The sequence below is a fragment of the Pholcus phalangioides genome, unplaced genomic scaffold, assembly GCF_987345545.1.
Source record: "Pholcus phalangioides strain wild (caught in Gottingen) unplaced genomic scaffold, Ppha-v1.0 ptg000015l_1, whole genome shotgun sequence".
In the NCBI taxonomy this organism is placed as follows: domain Eukaryota; kingdom Metazoa; phylum Arthropoda; class Arachnida; order Araneae; family Pholcidae; genus Pholcus; species Pholcus phalangioides.
Genome location: NW_028301608.1, coordinates 73,150,367 through 73,172,269, shown reverse-complemented (window position 1 = coordinate 73,172,269; position 21,903 = coordinate 73,150,367). Strand labels below are relative to the sequence as shown.

The following is a 21,903-nucleotide window of genomic DNA, read 5'->3' as shown; positions in this document are numbered from 1 at the left end:
ACCTCTTACATATACAGCCTATTTCATTTATATTTTTAAATATTCTCTTCTCATTCACTTTGTCACTTTTAATTTTGGAAATTTATTTTAACTAGGGGTTATTAAAACATAAAAATTATCTTTCAAGAACATTAAAATTACTCTAATCATACATGTATTTTGAGTATATAATTATAATGTATCATATTATGTTATGTAATGTAACACATTCGCACTCATACCATATTAAGTCATGAAATATTCAAGTAATAAGTAAAAGTTTCATTTCCAACATTCCTGAAAAACCTTTTATAACCTTATCACACAAAAATGTAAACACTTACATAATATTTCAGGAATAAAACGAATTTTTCAAGAAAATTGCAATACCTTATCGTCAGTACTTTTCTAAATTATAAGAAATGAAATTTCGTGTAGCGTATATATGTAATAATTTAGAGTACGTAAATGTATTTTACATGTGACATATATGTGAAACCTCTTCGCTCCAGAAGTATGCATATGTGAATCTTCATTTTTTTTTAGGCATTAAGTAGTTTTTAGAATGATTCTTTCTTCAAGTTAACATCTGAGGTACGCATAGTGACTTCAGATCTTAACTCAGATGGTCCTAATAAAGATATTGACTGAAAATTAATTAATCAATTAATTGATTTTTCTTGTTTGAGGGCAATTTCACACATACAACAAACACAAATTAATCAATAAAAAAAATTATTTTCTGTAATAGTTTTATCTCAGGCGTGAAGAGAGGTAAAAAATACTATTTTTAGATGTACTTATACATTTTTATGCAAAACTGCCATTGTCTAGAGGGTGCGTTTTCATTACATTCTATTTAAATAAAATATTTACCATAAATTCCTCATTCTGAAAAGCATATTTTCTTCAAGTTGAGCGAAACTCGAATAAACTCACTAGCTCGCCAAATCTTCCGGAGACGTATATTTCAGTTAAAAGTTAACAAAACTAATTACTTTAATCATTTATTACCAAAAATTCTATTACCCCTTATAAAACATTTAATAATGGCTCATGACATTTGAATTTTACCAAAACTTGGAACTTTAATTGAATTAAATCCAAAATGGAATCGTTAAAAACGGAGACTACGTCAGAAATCCATTGAATGGTCAATTTAATATTCCAATTTTTAATTTATAAGAAGGGGAATAAGCAAAAAAGTATTCCCCTGTGAAAGGATACTGGTTCCCCCTTTCCTAAACCGTTCAGATCATTCAGATCCGCGCGTGTAGATCGTCATACGAATAGCCATAAGGAAAGCATTGCCAGCGAGATTACCAGACCAGCCTTTTGACCGGAGTCACGTGACTCCGGATCTTTGCTTCACATTGTAACCCCTCGCGCGCGCTCTATATTATTCTTACTCTGTGGTCCGGACGTCGTCCGCATGTGTCAAAACCTAAGTGCGGGCTCCGCATCCGCACATAGAAGTTTTGACAATAGGTTTATTCGGAGCTATTCACACGATGCGGATGCGGAGTGAATTCGTCCGCATCTTTGGCTACTTTTTGAAGGTGATTTTTCACGGAATTTTTTTAATTATTTGCCATAAATACCCATAAAAACACCATATGAAGGTCCTTGTTCATTAATAGAATGTACCCACATAAGTCTATCCCTCCGTTTCCTTCTGAGATGGAGATATAGCAACTTTAACTGCCTTTTGTCCATATTTCACAATTTTATACAATAAAACCTGCCAACAACGGCTACTGACGGGACCAAAATTATAAGCCGTTCTGTTCATTACGAATATTTAATTGACTACATACTTTAATAACTTTTAAATTTAATTTAAAAATTTTAATTTTTTTCTTTTTAAATTTTTAAAATTATTTAAAAATATAAATATCTGAAATATTATTTTAAATATTTGTTATTTTTTTTAATTTTTTAACTATTAATTTTTTTAAACTTTAAAAAAAATACTTTTATTAAACAACGTTATCCACGTACGGTGTTCACTCAGGGCCAGATTAAGTCGTTTGAAGACCCTAGCACTTGAATATTTTTGGTGGTTCCCCCGATACCTACAAGTTTATTTTACTCGATATTCAGTCTATAAACTGAAAAAATGAAATTTTGTATTTCAGAAGTGAGACTAATCTAAGGATGGGATTTCACTCTGAAAGGTTTATGAAAGTTATTTTATAAAACTTGAAAAATGTAATCAATAAACACATCTGTTACATTCGAGAGAAGTTAACTGATCCGCCTATTGGTTGCATTTTTCAAGTTTTATAAACGAACTTTTATAGTGTAATCCCGGCCTAAGACAGAATTGTGATGTGAATATTTCTAAGCACAGGCATTTTGAAAGTCTACACCTCTCCCCTTTTTTACTACTTGCAAATTCTTTGATATCTCCTGAATTTTTTTTCTTTTTTTTGGAACATCGAATGTTTTGGATGTTTTTGGATTTGGTTTTTCGAACATTGGATGTTTTGGATTTGGTTTTTCGAATATTGGATGTTTTGGAGAAAAAATGTTTCTTCCATATTTTTCCGAAAAGACGGATTTTTTTTTTCAAAATATTTTGAAAATATTTGAAGACATTTTCTCCCATCGACTACTTGTGAGGATCGGAATGAAGACATCTTTATTCCCATATTCTATGTGGCTCTAGATTAAACCACCAAAGAATGGCTCTAGGCTGCCTATGGGCACTGAATCAGGGATGAAGGAGAAAAATAATTGCAAAAATTGCGAAAAAACAGTTTTTATGCAAGAATTTCGAACTAAAGATGCGGGCGATTCGTCCGCATCTTCAGTGCTCGTTTGAAAGGTTATGCGGACCCGCATCCGCATCCGCTCCGTGTGAAAGGGGCCTAAGGGAAAAAGTTTATTTTTATTATTTTTGGAATGAGAGAGAGAGAGAGCTTGATTTTTTGCATATTTCTCTGGTTGATTTTTTAATTGAAACGCAACGTGTGTCCATCAACTAAAGCCTAAACGCAGTGTGTGTGCTGTAATTTGAAAAAAAAATCTATAATAGTAAAAATCTATATAATAATAATTATAGATATTGTTTGTGGGGGAGGAGGAGGTAAATCACAAGAGAGTTTACAAAACTCTTCGCTAGATGGCGCTCTTGATCAACTCTTCAAAAGAGCGGAAGAGCCGTGAAAGAGCTGCGTATCATTTTGGTGAGCGACCGGTTCAGAGCCGCTCACGGAAAAGAACCGTTTTGCTCATCACTAGTCCACAGGAGCCACTCTCTAACTCACTGAAAACACACCAAGCTTCTTTTCTCTTCGTCGAGGGCCTTTCTCCCCCACCCACGCTTTCTAAGCCCATCATGCTCCTTCCTAATGGGGGAAAACCTTACAGGGTCAATGAAAGAAAAAATAATTGTGAAGAAGAGGGCGATGAAACAGAACGTTTGAGAAACTATGCTCCAAGTCTAAATACTAAACTTTAGGTTAAAACGGGTATTCCGTATTTAACGCTGTTCTTTCCCAAATTTCCTCCGTTTTCCGAATGCGAATATATCTGTGAATATTGCATATACAGACACAGTACTATTTTTGTTGGCATCAGGGCAACAACTTTCTAATTGGAAGTTAGAGCAGAGGGGGACGGTATAAAAATGTATATTCTTTCATTTTGTTACATACTGTATCAAAACCATAGAAACCATAATTTGAAAACCCCGGTTTAAGAGGTTTAAAAAACATAATCACAAACTCACCTTCGGACCTTTGTCAGTGTACGTCGTCTGAAACAAATGAAAATTTTTGCATTTAAGGAAGTTCAACTGCTATTTCAACACAAGAAATGCATACATGAAATTTCGATAATTTGTCTATACTAAAAATCATATTTTCTCATGCATATTCATACATGATATATATGCACAATATTTGTAGATGAACACGCTGTATTTTCTCAAGGCCGGGGTTTGATTTAATGACTTTTTTTTGTCTCGTGGGTGGCAGAAAAGCACTAAAATATTGGTATTGAAAACAGAGCCCTCCCCTCTTACGTACGCCAATGCATTGCTGTGTATGTATAAAGTGGGTTCCGTTCACAATCCCGACAGACGAAATCCCGACAAGTCACAATCCCGACAGGTCGAAATCCCGACAGGTCAAAATCCCGACAGGGTCGAAATCCCGACAGGTCAAAATCCCGACAAGTCAAAATCCCGACACGGTCAGAATCCCGACACGGTCGAATTTAAAAATTCAATTTCGCCGTATAAGCCGCACTTCGCGATTTCTGTCGGGATTTGAATTTCTCGCGGCGAGGGGCGTTGGGGTGACGATGAGAATGATAAATTGCGATCAAATAAATTTTTCAAATTTTAATTTCGCCGTATAAGCCGCACTTCGCGATTTCTGTCGGGATTTGAATTTCTTGCGGCAAGGGGCGTTGGGGTGACGATGAGGATGATAAATTGCGATCAAATAAATTTTTCAAATTTTAATTTCGCCGTATAAACCGCACTTCACGATTTCTGTCGGGATTTGAATTTCTTGCGGCAAGGGGCGTTGGGGTGACGATGAGAATGATAAATTGAGATCAAATAAATTTTTCAAATTTTAATTTCGCCGTATAAGCCGCGCTTCGGGATTTGAATTTCTCGCGGTGAGGGGCGTGGGGGCGCCGATGAGAATGATAAATTGCGATCAAATAAATTTTCAAATTTTAATTTCGCCGTATAAGCCGCACTTCGTGATTCCAGAGGCCTGAGTTAGGTCCGACCGTTCATCGCATACAAGTTCCAAGGAAAAATTGATATTCTTTGCCTTTGTAGTCTAGTGGGCTCATCCAGAAAGCTCGAGAACGTGGGTTTGATTCCTAGCAAGAGCACAGCTGAATTTTTCCTTCCTAACTTCATCTCGCATCAGCCAACCGTTGAAACCTTCGTATGGATAGCGGAAAGTGATATCATCCTCGGAAAATACAGTGTGTGTGGCTCAAAACAAAAAAAATCTAAATTTTTCTTTAATTTCCTGTCCTTTAACTTCCAATTTGAAAGTTGTTGCATTGTCGCTCCTGATGCCAACAGAAAAATTGCATGTTTCTCAGTGCAATATTCGCTAAGAAATTTGAATTCGAAAACTGGAGAAAAGTTATGAAAAGACAGCAAAAACTAACCTTCCCCAAATTTATGCTGTTCTTTCTATCTTTCCTTCGAATTTTGAATTCAAATATCTCAGCGAACATTATACTTGTCAACTTAGATTTTTTTTGTTGGTCTCAGGAGATACGGTGCAGTCACTTTATAATTAGAAGTTTTAAAAATTTATATTTTTTTATTTTGTTACACACTGTGTTTTCACTCTCAAAACTGGTACAGGGTAATTTTTGAACGCCTTTTGAGCATTTTTTCAAACTGAAATCATCTCTACCACGGATGGTTGAGAAGACAATGGCCGTACTAACTCTTAAAGGACACCCTGTATGCAACTACACTACCACACAATTTGCATACTCTCTTCAAAGCCTTAAGACCAACTTAGAGATAGAATTTTAAGAAATTTCTTTGGGAGTCTCAACAGTATAAAATAAAACTACTAACAGAATTTCATGTTTATAGCTTCGTAGTGAGAAGGGGGGGAATTGGGGATCAGGTCCCTTCGAAATGAGAGAAAATGATTGAAATAAGGTAAAACATGGCCAAATATCAAGGAAACAGTTATTTCCGGATATTATGCTGAGGTGAGCTCGGAAAGAAAAGTCATCACGTCTCCGCCGGGACTCGAACCCAGGCCTTCTTGCATACCGGGCAAGCATGCTACCATCTACACCACTGGAGACATATGAATCTGCCTTCCTAATTTCACGCACTGTGTCGTGAGGCACTGAAGTAGAGGCATTAGTAGCCTCTCTTAACTTCAGGAAATGGCCCCCGGGTGGGACGGTTTAGAGAGAGATATAGATGGCTTTTTTCTCAGCCAGAGATATCAAGGAATATCCTGAGGTTAAGAGAGGCTACTAATGCCTCTACTTCAGTGCCTCACGACACAGTGCGTGAAATTAGGAAGGCAAATTCATATGTCTCCAGTGGTGTAGATGGTAGAATGCTTGCCCGGTATGCAAGAGGGCCTGGGTTCGAGTCCCGGCGGAGACGTGATGACTTTTCTTTCCGATCTCACCTCAGCAAAATATCCGGAAAATAACTGTGTCCTTGATATGTCGGGCTGAGAAAAAAACCATCTATATCCCCATGGCCAAATATATTATTTGACCACCTTGTCCCCCCCCCCCCCCCCGAATGGAACTTCTAGATACGGGCCTGACCTTCAGTGGTTGCGGCTCGGCGATGAATCAGTGAATTAAGCTGTGAAGACATGTAATTTTATACATATGAATAAAAATGTTTCTCTACTATTACATTGCTTTCGAAAACCTTGACAATTTTAAATTAAGATCTTCATGATACGGTGATTTTTCTTATTTTTATAATTTGTTTTGGCGCAGTTTGATCAAATTGGTCCTTGCGCCAGAAAATTTAAAATCCAATCCAATCATGATACGGTCTAACTTTGTGCAATATCATTTGACATTTCAAGTCTATTTGAAACTTGAGCGAGAAAGAATTTCGAAAAATTCTCAAAGAAAATAATAAGGAATAGCAGTATTTTTGGAGGATAGAAAAATCGATAAATGCCAGAAAAAGGCAACCCTGAATCCTTTGCTTTTCGCCAAGTTGGAAAAGTAAATGAATTTCCAAATTATTGATCTCCATTGATCATGGTATGCGCCACAAACCACTTGCAGCGTTAAACGGAAATCCCGACAGAAATCACGGAGTGCGGCTTATACGGCGAAATTAAAATTTGGAAATTTTATTTGATCGCAATTCATCATTCTCATCGTCACCCCAACGCCCCTTGCCGCAAGAAATTCAAATCCCGACAGAAATCGCGAAGTGCGGCTTATACGGCGAAATTAAAATTTGAAAAATTTATTTGATCGCAATTTATCATTCTCATCGTCACCCCAACGCCCCTCGCCGCGAGAAATTTAAATCCCGACAGAAATCGCGAAGTGCGGCTTATACGGCGAAATTAAAATTTGAAAAATTTATTTGATCGCAATTTATCATTTTCATCGTCGCCCCAACGCCCCTCGCCGCAAGAAATTCAAATCCCGACAGAAATCGCGAAGTGCGGCTTATACGGCGAAATAAAAATTTGAAAAATTTATTTGATCGCAATTTATCATTTTCATCGTCGCCCCAACGCCCCTCGCCGCAAGAAATTCAAATCCCGACAGAAATCGCGAAGTGCGGCTTATACGGCGAAATAAAAATTTGAAAAATTTATTTGATCGCAATTTATCATTCTCATCGTCACCCCAACGCCCCTTGCCGCAAGAAATTCAAATCCCGACAGAAATCGCGAAGTGCGGCTTATACGGCGAAATAAAAATTTGAAAAATTTATTTGATCGCAATTTATCATTCTCATCGTCACCCCAACGCCCCTTGCCGCAAGAAATTCAAATCCCGACAGAAATCGCGAAGTGCGGCTTATACGGCGAAATTAAAATTTGAAAAATTTATTTGATCGCAATTTATCATTCTCATCGTCACCCCAACGCCCCTCGCCGCGAGAAATTTAAATCCCGACAGAAATCGCGAAGTGCGGCTTATACGGCGAAATTAAAATTTGAAAAATTTATTTGATCGCAATTTATCATTTTCATCGTCGCCCCAACGCCCCTCGCCGCAAGAAATTCAAATCCCGACAGAAATCGCGAAGTGCGGCTTATACGGCGAAATAAAAATTTGAAAAATTTATTTGATCGCAATTTATCATTCTCATCGTCACCCCAACGCCCCTTGCCGCAAGAAATTCAAATCCCGACAGAAATCGCGAAGTGCGGCTTATACGGCGAAATTAAAATTTGAAAAATTTATTTGATCGCAATTTATCATTCTCATCGTCACCCCAACGCCCCTTGCCGCAAGAAATTCAAATCCCGACAGAAATCGCGAAGTGCGGCTTATACGGCGAAATAAAAATTTGAAAAATTTATTTGATCGCAATTTATCATTCTCATCGTCACCCCAACGCCCCTTGCCGCAAGAAATTCAAATCCCGACAGAAATCGCGAAGTGCGGCTTATACGGCGAAATAAAAATTTGAAAAATTTATTTGATCGCAATTTATCATTCTCATCGTCACCCCAACGCCCCTTGCCGCAAGAAATTCAAATCCCGACAGAAATCGCGAAGTGTGGCTTATACGGCGAAATTAAAATTTGAAAAATTTATTTGATCGCAATTTATCATTCTCATCGTCACCCCAACGCCCCTTGCCGCAAGAAATTCAAATCCCGACAGAAATCGCGAAGTGCGGCTTATACGGCGAAATTAAAATTTGAAAAATTTATTTGATCGCAATTTATCATTCTCATCGTCACCCCAACGCCCCTCGCCGCGAGAAATTTAAATCCCGACAGAAATCGCGAAGTGCGGCTTATACGGCGAAATTAAAATTTGAAAAATTTATTTGATCGCAATTTATCATTTTCATCGTCGCCCCAACGCCCCTCGCCGCAAGAAATTCAAATCCCGACAGAAATCGCGAAGTGCGGCTTATACGGCGAAATAAAAATTTGAAAAATTTATTTGATCGCAATTTATCATTTTCATCGTCGCCCCAACGCCCCTCGCCGCAAGAAATTCAAATCCCGACAGAAATCGCGAAGTGCGGCTTATACGGCGAAATAAAAATTTGAAAAATTTATTTGATCGCAATTTATCATTCTCATCGTCACCCCAACGCCCCTTGCCGCAAGAAATTCAAATCCCGACAGAAATCGCGAAGTGTGGCTTATACGGCGAAATTAAAATTTGAAAAATTTATTTGATCGCAATTTATCATTCTCATCGTCACCCCAACGCCCCTTGCCGCAAGAAATTCAAATCCCGACAGAAATCGCGAAGTGCGGCTTATACGGCGAAATTAAAATTTGAAAAATTTATTTGATCGCAATTTATCATTCTCATCGTCACCCCAACGCCCCTTGCCGCAAGAAATTCAAATCCCGACAGAAATCGCGAAGTGCGGCTTATACGGCGAAATTAAAATTTGAAAAATTTATTTGATCGCAATTTATCATTCTCATCGTCACCCCAACGCCCCTTGCCGCAAGAAATTCAAATCCCGACAGAAATCGCGAAGTGCGGCTTATACGGCGAAATTAAAATTTGAAAAATTTATTTGATCGCAATTTATCATTCTCATCGTCACCCCAACGCCCCTTGCCGCAAGAAATTCAAATCCTGACAGAAATCGCGAAGTGCGGCTTATACGGCGAAATTAAAATTTGAAAAATTTATTTGACCGCAATTTATCATTCTCATCGTCACCCCAACGCCCCTTGCCGCAAGAAATTCAAATCCCGACAGAAATCGCGAAGTGCGGCTTATACGGCGAAATTGAATTTTTAAATTCGACCGTGTCGGGATTTTGACCGTGTCGGGAATTTGACCCTGTCGGGATTTCGACTTGTCAGGATTTCGACCCTGTCGGGATTCTGACCGTGTCGGGATTTTGACTTGTCGGGATTTCGACCCTGTCGGGATTTTGACCTGTCGGGATTTCGTCTGTCGGGATTGTGACTTGTCGGAATTTCGTCTGTCGGGATTATGACCCACACCCGTATAAAGTGTATATAGCCTATAACAGAATCCATACTTTTCGGGCTGGGTGCTGTCAAGTCACTGGAAATGGAAGGATGTACGTTAAGAACGTACTCTTGCTTTCTAAATTTTTTAAAAATAAATCTGAGTATTTTCAGTATTTTGTATTTTCTTACTAAATGATGCGTATGAAACGTTTTGAAACTTACCGGGTGAAAATTGAACAACACACTGTGAAAAGTTAGGAATGTTTGAAATCTTCAGATGTAACGACGTAGTTGTCTATGTATAGGATTATACTGTGATAACGTCATTGGACAAACGCAAATTATCTTGGTGAATAAAACAGTTTCTTTGTGAGTATTTAACTTCAATATCACATGTCAAAGTTCATAACTGGACAATAGTTATGAACTTTGAAAAATGATTTTGATGGTGGATCCTATGGGACTGTAGCATGAACGAATTCAAGAATTATTTTTGTGTTGTTGAGAGAAAAATAAGTTGTCTCTCATTTAATGTGATCGATTATGCTTGATCGCCAATTTCACGGTCAGAATGATGCTTACCTTATATCTTTACTATTTCTACAGGTTTTTTGCGTGCTTCATGATCGCGACTCGTCGCAACTACTATATTGCTCCATCATCGGGAAAAAAGCTAAAAAGTTCGGCATCGCTTTGGTTTCTTCCCCCCTCTCAATCATGTCCAGGGGTGGTCTTAGGGCAGTGCAAATGAGAAGGGGCGTCGAAATACGTTAAATATATACATTACTAGAACAATATCTTTAAGGTACGTATTTATGAAAAAATAACTGTAAAATTACATAATAAATGACCGAGATGAGAATTTTATTTAAAAAAAACAACAAAAAGGTTTGAGTGTATGTAATATTACATTTATTTTTCGAAAAGAAAATAATCGATGGGCACTGCACCTATATACTTACAGTACATAGCGATTTTGGTCAGATAAAAATACACACTCTCTCTCGAGCTCTTTCGTTTACCCCTGCAGGAGATTTTGGGGGAGGGGAGGGGGGAGAAGCAATTTCTTTCTCTATTGTGCAGTAAAAAATAAACATAATGGAGGAGAATCACCCTCGGTCACCCAATTTTTCTACTAACGAGGGCAAAGGTGTTTTTCTCTGTTATGGGGAGTATTATAGGAATTGAAGGTGTCTTCTGATGTGGGAAAGATTTTGAGCCATAGGCCTTTCATGCCTCTTTTTTCTCGACTTGTATTACTTTTATTAAAAACGCAGAATCGAATCGCCAATACAGCACAGTATTTCGAAAAAAAAAAAAAAACATTGAAGAAAAAAAATGAATGAATTAAAATCTACGATTAGCTGACCATTTTAAATAGGGACCCTTGTTCCTACCTGTCATACGAGGAGAAACAAAAATGTTGAGAAAAAAAACGAGAAAACCCATGCAAGTTAGCACCCCCGATCACTGGCCAGTCTCCCGACTCTCCTATTAGTTCAACCATGGGCAACTCGGTGGCACTGGGTGTGCTATAGAAGAGCGTCAAATCCGAAGTGAAAGGGCAAAAAAAAAAAATGTGGAAGAAATATTTGTGCCCGCTGTAGGAGGGGTGCCAAGTCTGAGGTAGGCAAGGCGAAAAAAAGTTAGGGGAAATGATTTCTGCCCCCTCTAGTAAGAGCGCCAAATCCGGCGTAAAATGGTGAAAGAAAATTATTTCTGTTCGCTTTAGGAAGGTCGTTATATCCGAAATGGAAACGCAAAAAAACAAAAAACGAATTAAGAAAACTTATTTGTGCCCTCTCTCTAGGAGGGGCGTTAAGTTCTAGGTAAAAGGGCGCAAAATGGGAGAATGAGTTCTGCCCGTTCTAGGAGGAGCGCCAAATCCAAGGTAAAAGGCCAAAATAAATTCGGCATCATTTGTTATGACAAAATATCGCTCTTCCTTTGAACGCATCAAAACGAAACGATTGAAACAATTGAAACATTGTTTGTAGAAAGATAGTTAAGCAAGGAGTTAGCTAAGTAGTTGGTTTTTTGATGTGAAATAAGATCTTTAAGTTTACGTGTAGAGACCTAGATTTTGTTTCGAAGAGAAGGGTGAGTTATTGAGTTTCAGTTTGAAAACATTGCGTCGAAATTCTAATTTTCAGATGATATCGTGGTTGATCCATGGGTTGAAGAGACATTTAGATGAGGTATTTTTCGATGGAACAGTGACTTTGCATTTATCAATTAGAACTTTGAATTTACTCCAGAGAGAATGAATGTCGTAAGAGGGGAGATGAAATCAGGGAGATGAGTACGAAAGATATTTTGCATAAGAGGAAAGTTGGCTTTTTTAAAATTAAGTTTAGTAGTGAAGTTAAATGAAGGAATGGTGTGATGAAGGAAAAAATTAACAAAGGGAGCTTTGTGGTCGGAATAACCATTAAAAAAGGAGGAATCGGATACCGGGATTTTGTTAGAAAAAGCTATTAGATCTAAAGTAGAGCTAGAGTAGTTAGATATTCTAGTTGGTTCTAAAATAATTTCGACGAGATTAAATTGAGGAAAATATATAGAACACTATGGTTGATGTTGTGATTGCCTGAAAGGGGCTGCATTTTATGCCAATCTATTCCGGGTAAATTCCAATCACCGGCAAAAATTATGATATGAGAGTTAAAAAAATATCTAGAATAGATTCAAGTTCTCTACGAAACAGTTAAGATCTGGTGCAGGGGGTAAGTAAGGACAAAAATGGCTATGGGGTGCAGTTGGGATAACGCCATCCATCACCAAAGATCTCGAGATTGGAATCCAGGGAGATTCCACTAAAAGCTATTAAAAACGAGGGTGACATCTACCCCACTCTTTGCGGAAAGCAGAATAGTTCCGAGCTAAAATTTCGGAGTTGCTGATGCTGTTATGTAGCCATGTTTCGGTGACAGCTAAAAAATCAGGATTATGAATTAAATGGATAGATTCGAAGGAATCAATTTTATTGATTATACTTCTTTTTGTGTTTATGGTTCCGATTCTGAAAGTTTTTTTTATTAGATAACTCATGGGAAACTAAGGGAAAGCTGTTCGCGAGTTGGGACCTACCGGGGCGGAGGAAGAAGACAGAAAGTCAGGGTGGGGAGAGGTTTAGTTCTAGGAAGAGTTTGGGAGACAGGAGAGATGTCATTAATGTTGGGATCCCAAATATATTTAGTGTTGTTAATAAAGGCGAAGTTATTTAATAATTTGACTTTCAAGTCGTTATCACGGAATTTCCGGAAAGTCCTCCAAATTTGACCTCGCAGTCTGCGTGTCTAAGGTGAAAAGTCCTCGGAAATTGAAAAGCAGCTGTCTTTAAAATTATTGGCGTTTTTTAGAATTTCAGATTTGATTTTGAATTTGTTGATTTAATTATTGAAATTCTGGGTCCAAGGCTTCTTTTGGAGCCAAACCTATGGCAACGATGGATATCGGACGGTGAAATTTCAATATTTAATCGTTTGGCGCAACATTTAATTATTTTAGATTCGAGAAGGAGGAGGGGGAGATTCAACGTCCAGGGCCTTCTCCGAGATACCAGATAAATCAGATTGGCACGGCTGGAGCGGTCCTACCGATCTTTTACTTTGGAGCACGAGTGAGAAACGAAATTCTGAAAAGTCTAAAGTAAGGTCGGAGACTTGGTTTCAAAGAACGTCGATAGGGAAAAATTCCTCTTCCACAGCACTTGAACGTTGAGACAATCCATTTAATTGTGCGCTGAAGGAATTCTGTTTTGTGAGAGGAGTGTAAGTTTGTCTAGAATGGCGATTTGAATATCCTGGATATTGCGAAGAATGGAGGAGTCAGGGGAGTTTTCTGGCGTTCTGGTGGTTTCGGAGATAGAATTAGATCTGGTTTGAATTTGTGAGGGAAGGAGAGAGTGGTTGTGTGTGTGATCTAGGGCCAGGGTTGGACTCGATATCGCCTGAGAGCAAAAGCAAGAGAAACATGCGGGTAGTAGGTGAGAGCGGGTGAAAAGACGGTGTATTGAATGGAACAACTTCACCAAAAATTGGTGGAGGAAGGGAATCATTAGGGCACATATTATCTTTGAAATTGTAAATATAACAAAAAATTAAATGCATGAAATAATCAAAATATGGATGCGAGATGGATGAGAGAGAAACAAAGATAAAAGTGTAAAATAAAATTATAAAATTTAAATTGCGGTATCTATCGTTTGACTAACCTGTAGTAATAGTAAATATGTAAGCATCATTCTGACAGTGAAACTGTCGATCAAGCATCCTGTAGAAAGATGTCGCAAGTCAATTAAATACCAGAGCAGAAACGTCCATCTGTTGTAAAGGGCTCAGTTTCCGTAAAGCGGCGGCCGGTCCACTTTAGAAAGCGGTGAGGCACGTTGACTTGAAAACGTGGAAGATCAGGGCCGGTGTTAGACCTAGTGGCGCCCGGTGCAAAAACAGTAGTCAGCAACCCCCCCCCCCTCCCCCAGACGCGAATCCAGAGTAATGTGTAGTCGGAGGAGGCATTTTTTGCTAGTCATTACTGTCCCGTATAATACGGAACAGATTCATTCTACCATATTATCAGACTGTGATCATCCCTATCCCCCCCCCCCACCATACCTCTTGGTTGGATATTAAGGGACGAAGAAGTCGGAAAAACTCTAGAATATGGGATTACTGCTATTTAACTTGTAAACAAGCATAAAAAAAGTTACGTTGAAATAAAAAGCAAAGCGTCGGAAATTTCTTACTGTGGATCGAAGTTGCATGAGAAGAGTCTTAACTTTGAAGTGGCTTTAGTGCGCGGATAAACCACTGTGTCTTATCTACGGCTTTATTTTTTTTCCGAGAGAGGTTTCATTAGTTATAATTACGTTAAAAATTTATTAAGAAAAACATATATTTTTCAAATATTTATAGATTGGATAGATGCCAGTAAAAAAAATTGACATTTTCTCTACAAAACCGTGTTAAACAACATCCCACCCAACCTACTCGTTGAGAGCGATTTTATATTGATAAATGAAATTTTCTCATGTGGGTTATACATGTATACCGCTACGGACTTATACATGATGCCTTTTTTTTCCTCAAACTAGCGAAGTTTGTGGATTATAAGCAGCAAAATTCGATAGGTTTTGTTTAGTTCTTATTTAAGATTAACGTCGTAGAAATTGAGCACTTACCTTCAAAATGCCTTTCTTTAAGATGATTAAAATTCTTACAAATCTTATGGAAAACTAATAGAATAAAAATTAAAATCTAAAATTTCACTAGGATCATCAGATTTTCATTTCGATCGAATTTGTATTGAGATTTTCGGCCCTTCTTGAAAGTCGGTTGGAAAAAATATCAAATTGAATTTTCAACAGACATTCCTCATTAGTTTCTTGAAAGGAAATGATGTTTTTAGAGCCGAAAAGATGTTCAGTTGGGTATATGTACGGTTTGTTAAAATTTCCCATACACACATACGTTGCACTCAGGGGAGGCTCGAGACAAAATCTCTACCCGAGCGGGACCTATTTTTGAGCCCCCTGTCCTCCCTAATTAAAAAAAAATTTGTTTCAATCGTTTCGTTTTGATGCGTTCAAAGGAAGAGCGATATTTTGTCATAAATTTTGGAATTTTCTTCGCCCCGAATCTGCCGTTCCTTCTTCCCTCAAAATCTCCAACGTCGAATATCTTACTTCTCCCCTTGATATTGCCTCCGAATTCAATCAAGCTTTCGCTTCTGCTTTCTCTTCCGATCCGAACCCCCCCCCCCTCCCAATATTTTTTTTTCGACTTTCTTCGTAACTCCATTCCGGTTTTTTTCTCTATAGAAAACCTTTCAAATTTACTGCAAAAATTAAAACCACTCCACTGGCCCAGACGGGATCCCAAACCATATATATATTCTCAAATTCTCTACAGATGAAATTTCCAACTATCTTGAAATTGTCTTCACCGTCTTATTGAATACCTCCCGCTTGCCCCCGACTGGAAAATTAATAAAATAATACCTATTCACAAATCACGTCCTCCCTCTAATCCCCCTAAATTTTAGACTAATCGCCATCACCTCTACCTGCTGCAAGCTTAGCGAGCACATAGTTGCCAAGGAAATCCGTGCACACCTTGACTCAATTAACTTCTTTTTCCCTAACCAACACGACTTTAGATCATCATTATTTGTTTCCACTCAATCAGCCCTTTTTATTCTGACTTATGTAATACTATTGACAACAGCCTGCAAACTGATATCGTATACTTGGATTTTTCCCAAGCGTTTGACAGGGTGCCCCATAGTAAACTTCTTAAACTCCAAAACCTGGGCTTATGTATTAAATTACTGAAATGGGTAGTTCCAATGGCCTTCCTTGTTGATCGCAGTCAGTTTGTCTCTTTCAGGGGCCAAAACTCCTCATACCCCCGGGTCAAGTCTGGCACGCCTCCGGGATTGGTCCTCTCTCCTCTATTATTTCCAATTTAAATTAATGACCTACCATTATGAATCAATTGCTCCATCAGACTATTCGCCGATGATTGCGTTATTTACCAAAGAATTTACAGCAGATGCGACCAAGATTCTCTCCCGCACAACCTTAACACTATATACGAATGGTGCTCGTCTTGGCAACCACCCTTGAACATCTCCAGTCTTCATGAAACTTACTCGTGAAAGATCTCCCCTCGAATTCCCTTACTCAATTTATAATTCTTTAATAATCTTTATTATCTTAATTTATTATTCTTTAATAATCTTTATTATCTTAATTTATTATTCTTTAATAATCTTTATTATCTTAATTTGTTATTCTTTAATCTCCACACGTATAATATATTTCAAAAATGTCTTCGAAAACTTTTTTCCTTCGTAACCTCAGATATTCCGTCCGCTACCTCTGACATTTATGCTGTCAAACTTATGTCCCTCCTGTCCTCTCCTATGCCTGCGAAATTTGGGATCCCCATACACAAAGCAATATAGATAAGCTGGAATATATCCAAAATAAATCTACCCGCTTTATTTAAACTGCTGGATCCCCCCATCAAACATGCAGGACAACAGAGAACAAAGGCGGTCTTAGAGCAGTGCGACAATTGAGAATGTGCGCCAAAACACGTTAGATATACATTACTAGAAAAATATCTTTGAGATACATCTTTAAAAAAATAAGTATATAATATACATGAAAAATGACCAAGATGAGAAAAAAAATTGGAGGTTTGAGTGTATATAATATTACGGTTATTTTTCGAAAAGAAAAGAATCTATGGGCAGTGCACCTATATACGTACCTATAGCAATTTTGGTAAGATACACACTCTCTCTCTCGAGCTCTTTTCGTTTATCCCTGTAGGAGATTTTGTGGGGAAGACGCAATTTCTTTCTCTTTTATTGTGTTTTAAAAAATAAGAATAATGGAGGAATCACCCTCTCGGTCACCCAAGTTTTCTACTAACGAGGCAAAAGTGTTTTCCTGTGTTGTGGGGAGTATTACAGGAATTGAAGGTGATGTGGGAAAGATTTTGAACCAGAGGCTTTTCATGCCTCTTTTCCCCCTACTCGTATTACTTTTATCGAATCGTCAACATAGTACAGTATTTCAAAAAATACATACGTGTGCATTGAATAAATATTTAAAAAAAAATGAATGAATTAAAACCTATCATTAGCTGACCATTTTAAATAGGGATCCTGCACTTCGGTCTCGTTCCTACCTGTTGCACGAGGAGAAACAAAAATGTGCTCACACGAGAAAACCCATGCACTTTGGCCTCCGATCACTGGTCAGTCTCCCGACTCACCAGACTTTCTATTAGAAAAACCAGGGGCAGCTCGGTGGCACAGGGTGTGCTCTAGAAGGGCGTCAAATCCGAAATGAAAGGGCAAAAAAAAAAATTACGAAAAATTATCTGTGCCCACTGTGTGTGTGTGTGTGTGTGTGTGTGTGTGTAGGAGGAGCACCAAATCTGACGTAAAAAGGGTGAAATAAATTATAGAAAACGATTTCTGCTCGCTTTAGGAGGGGCGTCAGATCCGAAATGGAAACGCAAAAAAAATTAGGAAAACTTATTTGTGCCCTCTCTCACTCTAGGAAGGACGTTAAGTTCGAGGTAAAAGGGTGAAAAAATGGGAAAATGAGTTCTGCCCGTTCTAGGAGGAGCGCCAAATCCAAGGTAAAAGGCCAAAAGAAATTCGACATCATATGTTATGACAAAATATCCCGTTCCTTTGAACGCATCAAAACGAAGCGATTGAAACAAATGGTTTTTTTATTGGGGAGGTCAGGGGACTCTCAAAAATAGGTCCCGCTCGGGTAGAGATTTTGTCTCGAGTCTGCGCCTGAGTGTATGTGTGTATGGGAAATTTTAACAAACCGTACATATACACAACTGAACATCTTTTCGGAGTTTCATGGATCTTGTTCCAGATACCCGGTTAGCCTCCTATGTGTGTGAGGCTCCTAGATACATAGGTCCCACATGCTAGTGCCGGGGCCCCCAGGCCAGGATTTTTCACGGGGCCCCCTCATCCCCCCCCCCTCCACGAAAAATTTGGGCATATCCCCGAGCTGAGATTATGGTTTATTTTTGCAGTAAAAAAAAAGAAACCTCTTTCGAGAAGGGAAAAAATTCTGAGTGAATGTTCCCCTCCCCCGTGGTCGGAGATACGGGGGCATCCCCCCCCCACCAGCGTCAAAGGTGGAGTCACTGATCTATTGTATATATGAATTGACATCATCATCATCGTGTTCCCCCAAACTTTCAGGTCTATCTCCACCTATGCCCCCCCCCCGATGAGAAAATCCTACGTACGCTATAGAGTTTGTATATACAGTAAAACCTCGCTACAACTACACCCGATGATAAAAATGCTTCTAGATTGATATTTTTTAAATCTCGTTTGGAATTGCCTAGTATCATGTTCAACTATCGATACAGCGATATCCTCCACTGCAATAAATATCCTCTATAACGATATTGTTTTATAGGATTTGAAAAACCAGTATATATAAGATATTTTTTTTATATTTCGCTCGAAATTCCCCTGCTGTATATTTTTAAATTCTTCAACAGTTTTTGTACTTTCGAGCGTGTTTGATAAACATTGGTATTTTGCGCTACCTACCTTTCAAAAGTGTTAATTAAGTTGACGCGAAGCTACTTTCTATGTGGTACACAAAAGGGCTGTGCTTATCTATTCTATAATATAAAATCACAAACAAACTCGAAAAGGGCCTGTTGCTAAGCAACCGAGTGACGGAAGTGGGTGAAATTTTTGAGTGACGGAAATCTGTTACGGAAGTGGGTTCGATTCATATATCGATATTCACATTCATATATCGTACATTCATATTCATATATTCATATATCGATATTGGGTCGATATTCACATATCGGGACCCATTTGACCCATCGGGACCATGTTATGTGCATGTACCAAGAGGCTCCTACATCCTACAGCAGAGCCCTTAGGCTGGAATTTAGATTTCGAGCCCCCAAACCAGCTTTTCAGGGGCCCCTCTGTGATTAATTTATAGTGTGAAAAATCAAAAAGTGATAAGAATCGTTGTGGCCCCTGTCAGCCCTTCCTTTGTGGGGGGGGGGGGGGGTCAATGCCGAGAGGTATATATATGTATAATATACACACACAACAGCGGTGCTCCCAACACAGGGTCCGGGTACCCGGGGAAGATTTCACGTATAAGTAAAAAGTTTTCATTTCCAGGGGCCCTTGATGGATCTCATTGTTTTCTTGCTGCTTTAACGTTGAAAAATTTCGATAGCGGAAGCAAAAGATATATCCAGTCTGGGGCCCCACCAAAAGTATGCGAATTGGTGTCCCGGGTAATTGGTTGGGGGCCCTGGATTTTATTCGTTGGTAAAACGAATACAAATGGAAATTTTTCATGGCACTCGCTCCGGGGGATGACCGACAAGCTTCCAAGTCGGGGGCCCCATGTTTACAGGTTTCATTTTGGGGCCCTGGATTTTATTCGTTGGTAAAACGAATACAAATGAAAATTTTTCATGGCACTCGCTCCGGGGGATGACCGACAAGCTTCCAAGTCGGGGCCCTATGTTTACAGGTTTCATTTTGGGGGCCCTGGATTTTATTCGTTGGTAAAACGAATACAAATGAAAATTTTTCATGGCACTCGCTCCGGGGGATGACCGACAAGCTTCCAAGTCGGGGGCCCCCATGTTTACAGGTTTCATTTTGGGGGCCCTGGATTTTATTCGTTGGTAAAACGAATACAAATGGAAATTTTTCATGGCACTCGCTCCGGGGGATGACCGACAAGCTTCTAAGTCGGGGCCCCCATGTTTACAGGTTTCATTTTGGGGGCCCTGGATTTTATTCGTTGGTAAAACGAATACAAATGAAAATTTTTCATGGCACTCGCTCCGGGGGATGACCGACAAGCTTCCAAGTCGGGGGCCCTATGTTTACAGGTTTCATTTTGGGGGCCCTGGATGAATCTCATTCTTTTCTGTTGTAGAATTTGCAACAGCCGAAGCCCGAGATAAAGCCAGTCTGCGGCCCCACCAAAAGTATGCGAATTGGTGTCCCGGGTAATTGGTTGGGGGCCCTGGATTTTATTCGTTGGTAAAACGAATACAAATGGAAATTTTTCATGGCACTCGCTCCGGGGGATGACCGACAAGCTTCCAGGTCGGGGGCCCCATGTTTACAGGTTTCATTTTGGGGGCCCTGGATTTTATTCGTTGGTAAAACGAATACAAATGAAAATTTTTCATGGCACTCGCTACAGGGGATGACCGACAAGCTTCCAAGTCGGGGGCCCTATGTTCACAGGTTTCATTTTGGGGGCCCTGGATGAATCTCATTCTTTTCTGTTGTAGAATTTGCAACAGCCGAAGCCCGAGATAAAGCCAGGCTGGGGCCCCACCAAAAGTATGCGAATTGGTGTCCCGGGTAATTGGTTGGGGGCCCTGGATTTTATTCGTTGGTAAAACGAATACAAATGGAAATTTTTCATGGCACTCGCTCCGGGGGATGACAGACAAGCTTCCAAGTCGGGGCCCCCATGTTTACAGGTTTCATTTTGGGGGCCCTGGATTTTATTCGTTGGTAAAACGAATACAAATGGAAATTTTTCATGGCACTCGCTCCGGGGGATGACCGACAAGCTTCCAAGTCGGGGGCCCCCATGTTTACAGGTTTCATTTTGGGATCCCTGGATTTTATTCGTTGGTAAAACGAATACAAATGAAAATTTTTCATGGCACTCGCTCCGGGGGATGACCGACAAGCTTCCAAGTCGGGGGCCCTATGTTTACAGGTTTCATTTTGGGGGCCCTGGATTTTATTCGTTGGTAAAACGAATACAAATGAAAATTTTTCATGGCACTCGCTCCGGGGGATGACCGACAAGCTTCCAAGTCGGGGGCCCCATGTTTACAGGTTTCATTTTGGGGGCCCTGGATTTTATTCGTTGGTAAAACGAATACAAATGAAAATTTTTCATGGCACTCGCTACAGGGGATGACCGACAAGCTTCCAAGTCGGGGGCCCTATGTTCACAGGTTTCATTTTGGGGGCCCTGGATGAATCTCATTCTTTTCTGTTGTAGAATTTGCAACAGCCGAAGCCCGAGATAAAGCCAGGCTGGGGCCCCACCAAAAGTATGCGAATTTGTGTCCCGGGTAATTGGTTGGGGGCCCTGGATTTTATTCGTTGGTAAAACGAATACAAATGGAAATTTTTCATGGCACTCGCTCCGGGGGATGACAGACAAGCTTCCAAGTCGGGGCCCCCATGTTTACAGGTTTCATTTTGGGGGCCCTGGATTTTATTCGTTGGTAAAACGAATACAAATGGAAATTTTTCATGGCACTCGCTCCGGGGGATGACCGACAAGCTTCCAAGTCGGGGGCCCCCATGTTTACAGGTTTCATTTTGGGATCCCTGGATTTTATTCGTTGGTAAAACGAATACAAATGAAAATTTTTCATGGCACTCGCTCCGGGGGATGACCGACAAGCTTCCAAGTCGGGGGCCCTATGTTTACAGGTTTCATTTTGGGGGCCCTGGATTTTATTCGTTGGTAAAACGAATACAAATGAAAATTTTTCATGGCACTCGCTCCGGGGGATGACCGACAAGCTTCCAAGTCGGGGGCCCCATGTTTACAGGTTTCATTTTGGGGGCCCTGGATTTTATTCGTTGGTAAAACGAATACAAATGAAAATTTTTCATGGCACTCGCTCCGGGGGATGACCGACAAGCTTCCAAGTCGGGGGCCCCAATGTTTACAGGTTTCATTTTGGGGGCCCTG

At 39.5% G+C, this 21,903-nt stretch overlaps 1 protein-coding gene across 2 annotated transcripts in view; it reads right to left on the bottom strand.

Annotated features, from left to right (window-relative positions):
• Hpd (4-hydroxyphenylpyruvate dioxygenase) overlaps positions 1-21,903 on the bottom strand; it is a 489,423-nt gene that overhangs the window by 393,070 nt on the left and 74,450 nt on the right. For both annotated transcript variants that reach the window (XM_089244272.1, XM_089244273.1), the window contains exon 2: positions 3,716-3,742. In XM_089244272.1, coding sequence (XP_089100398.1) covers positions 3,716-3,742 — 27 coding nt within the window. The remainder of the gene's footprint in view (positions 1-3,715; positions 3,743-21,903) is intronic.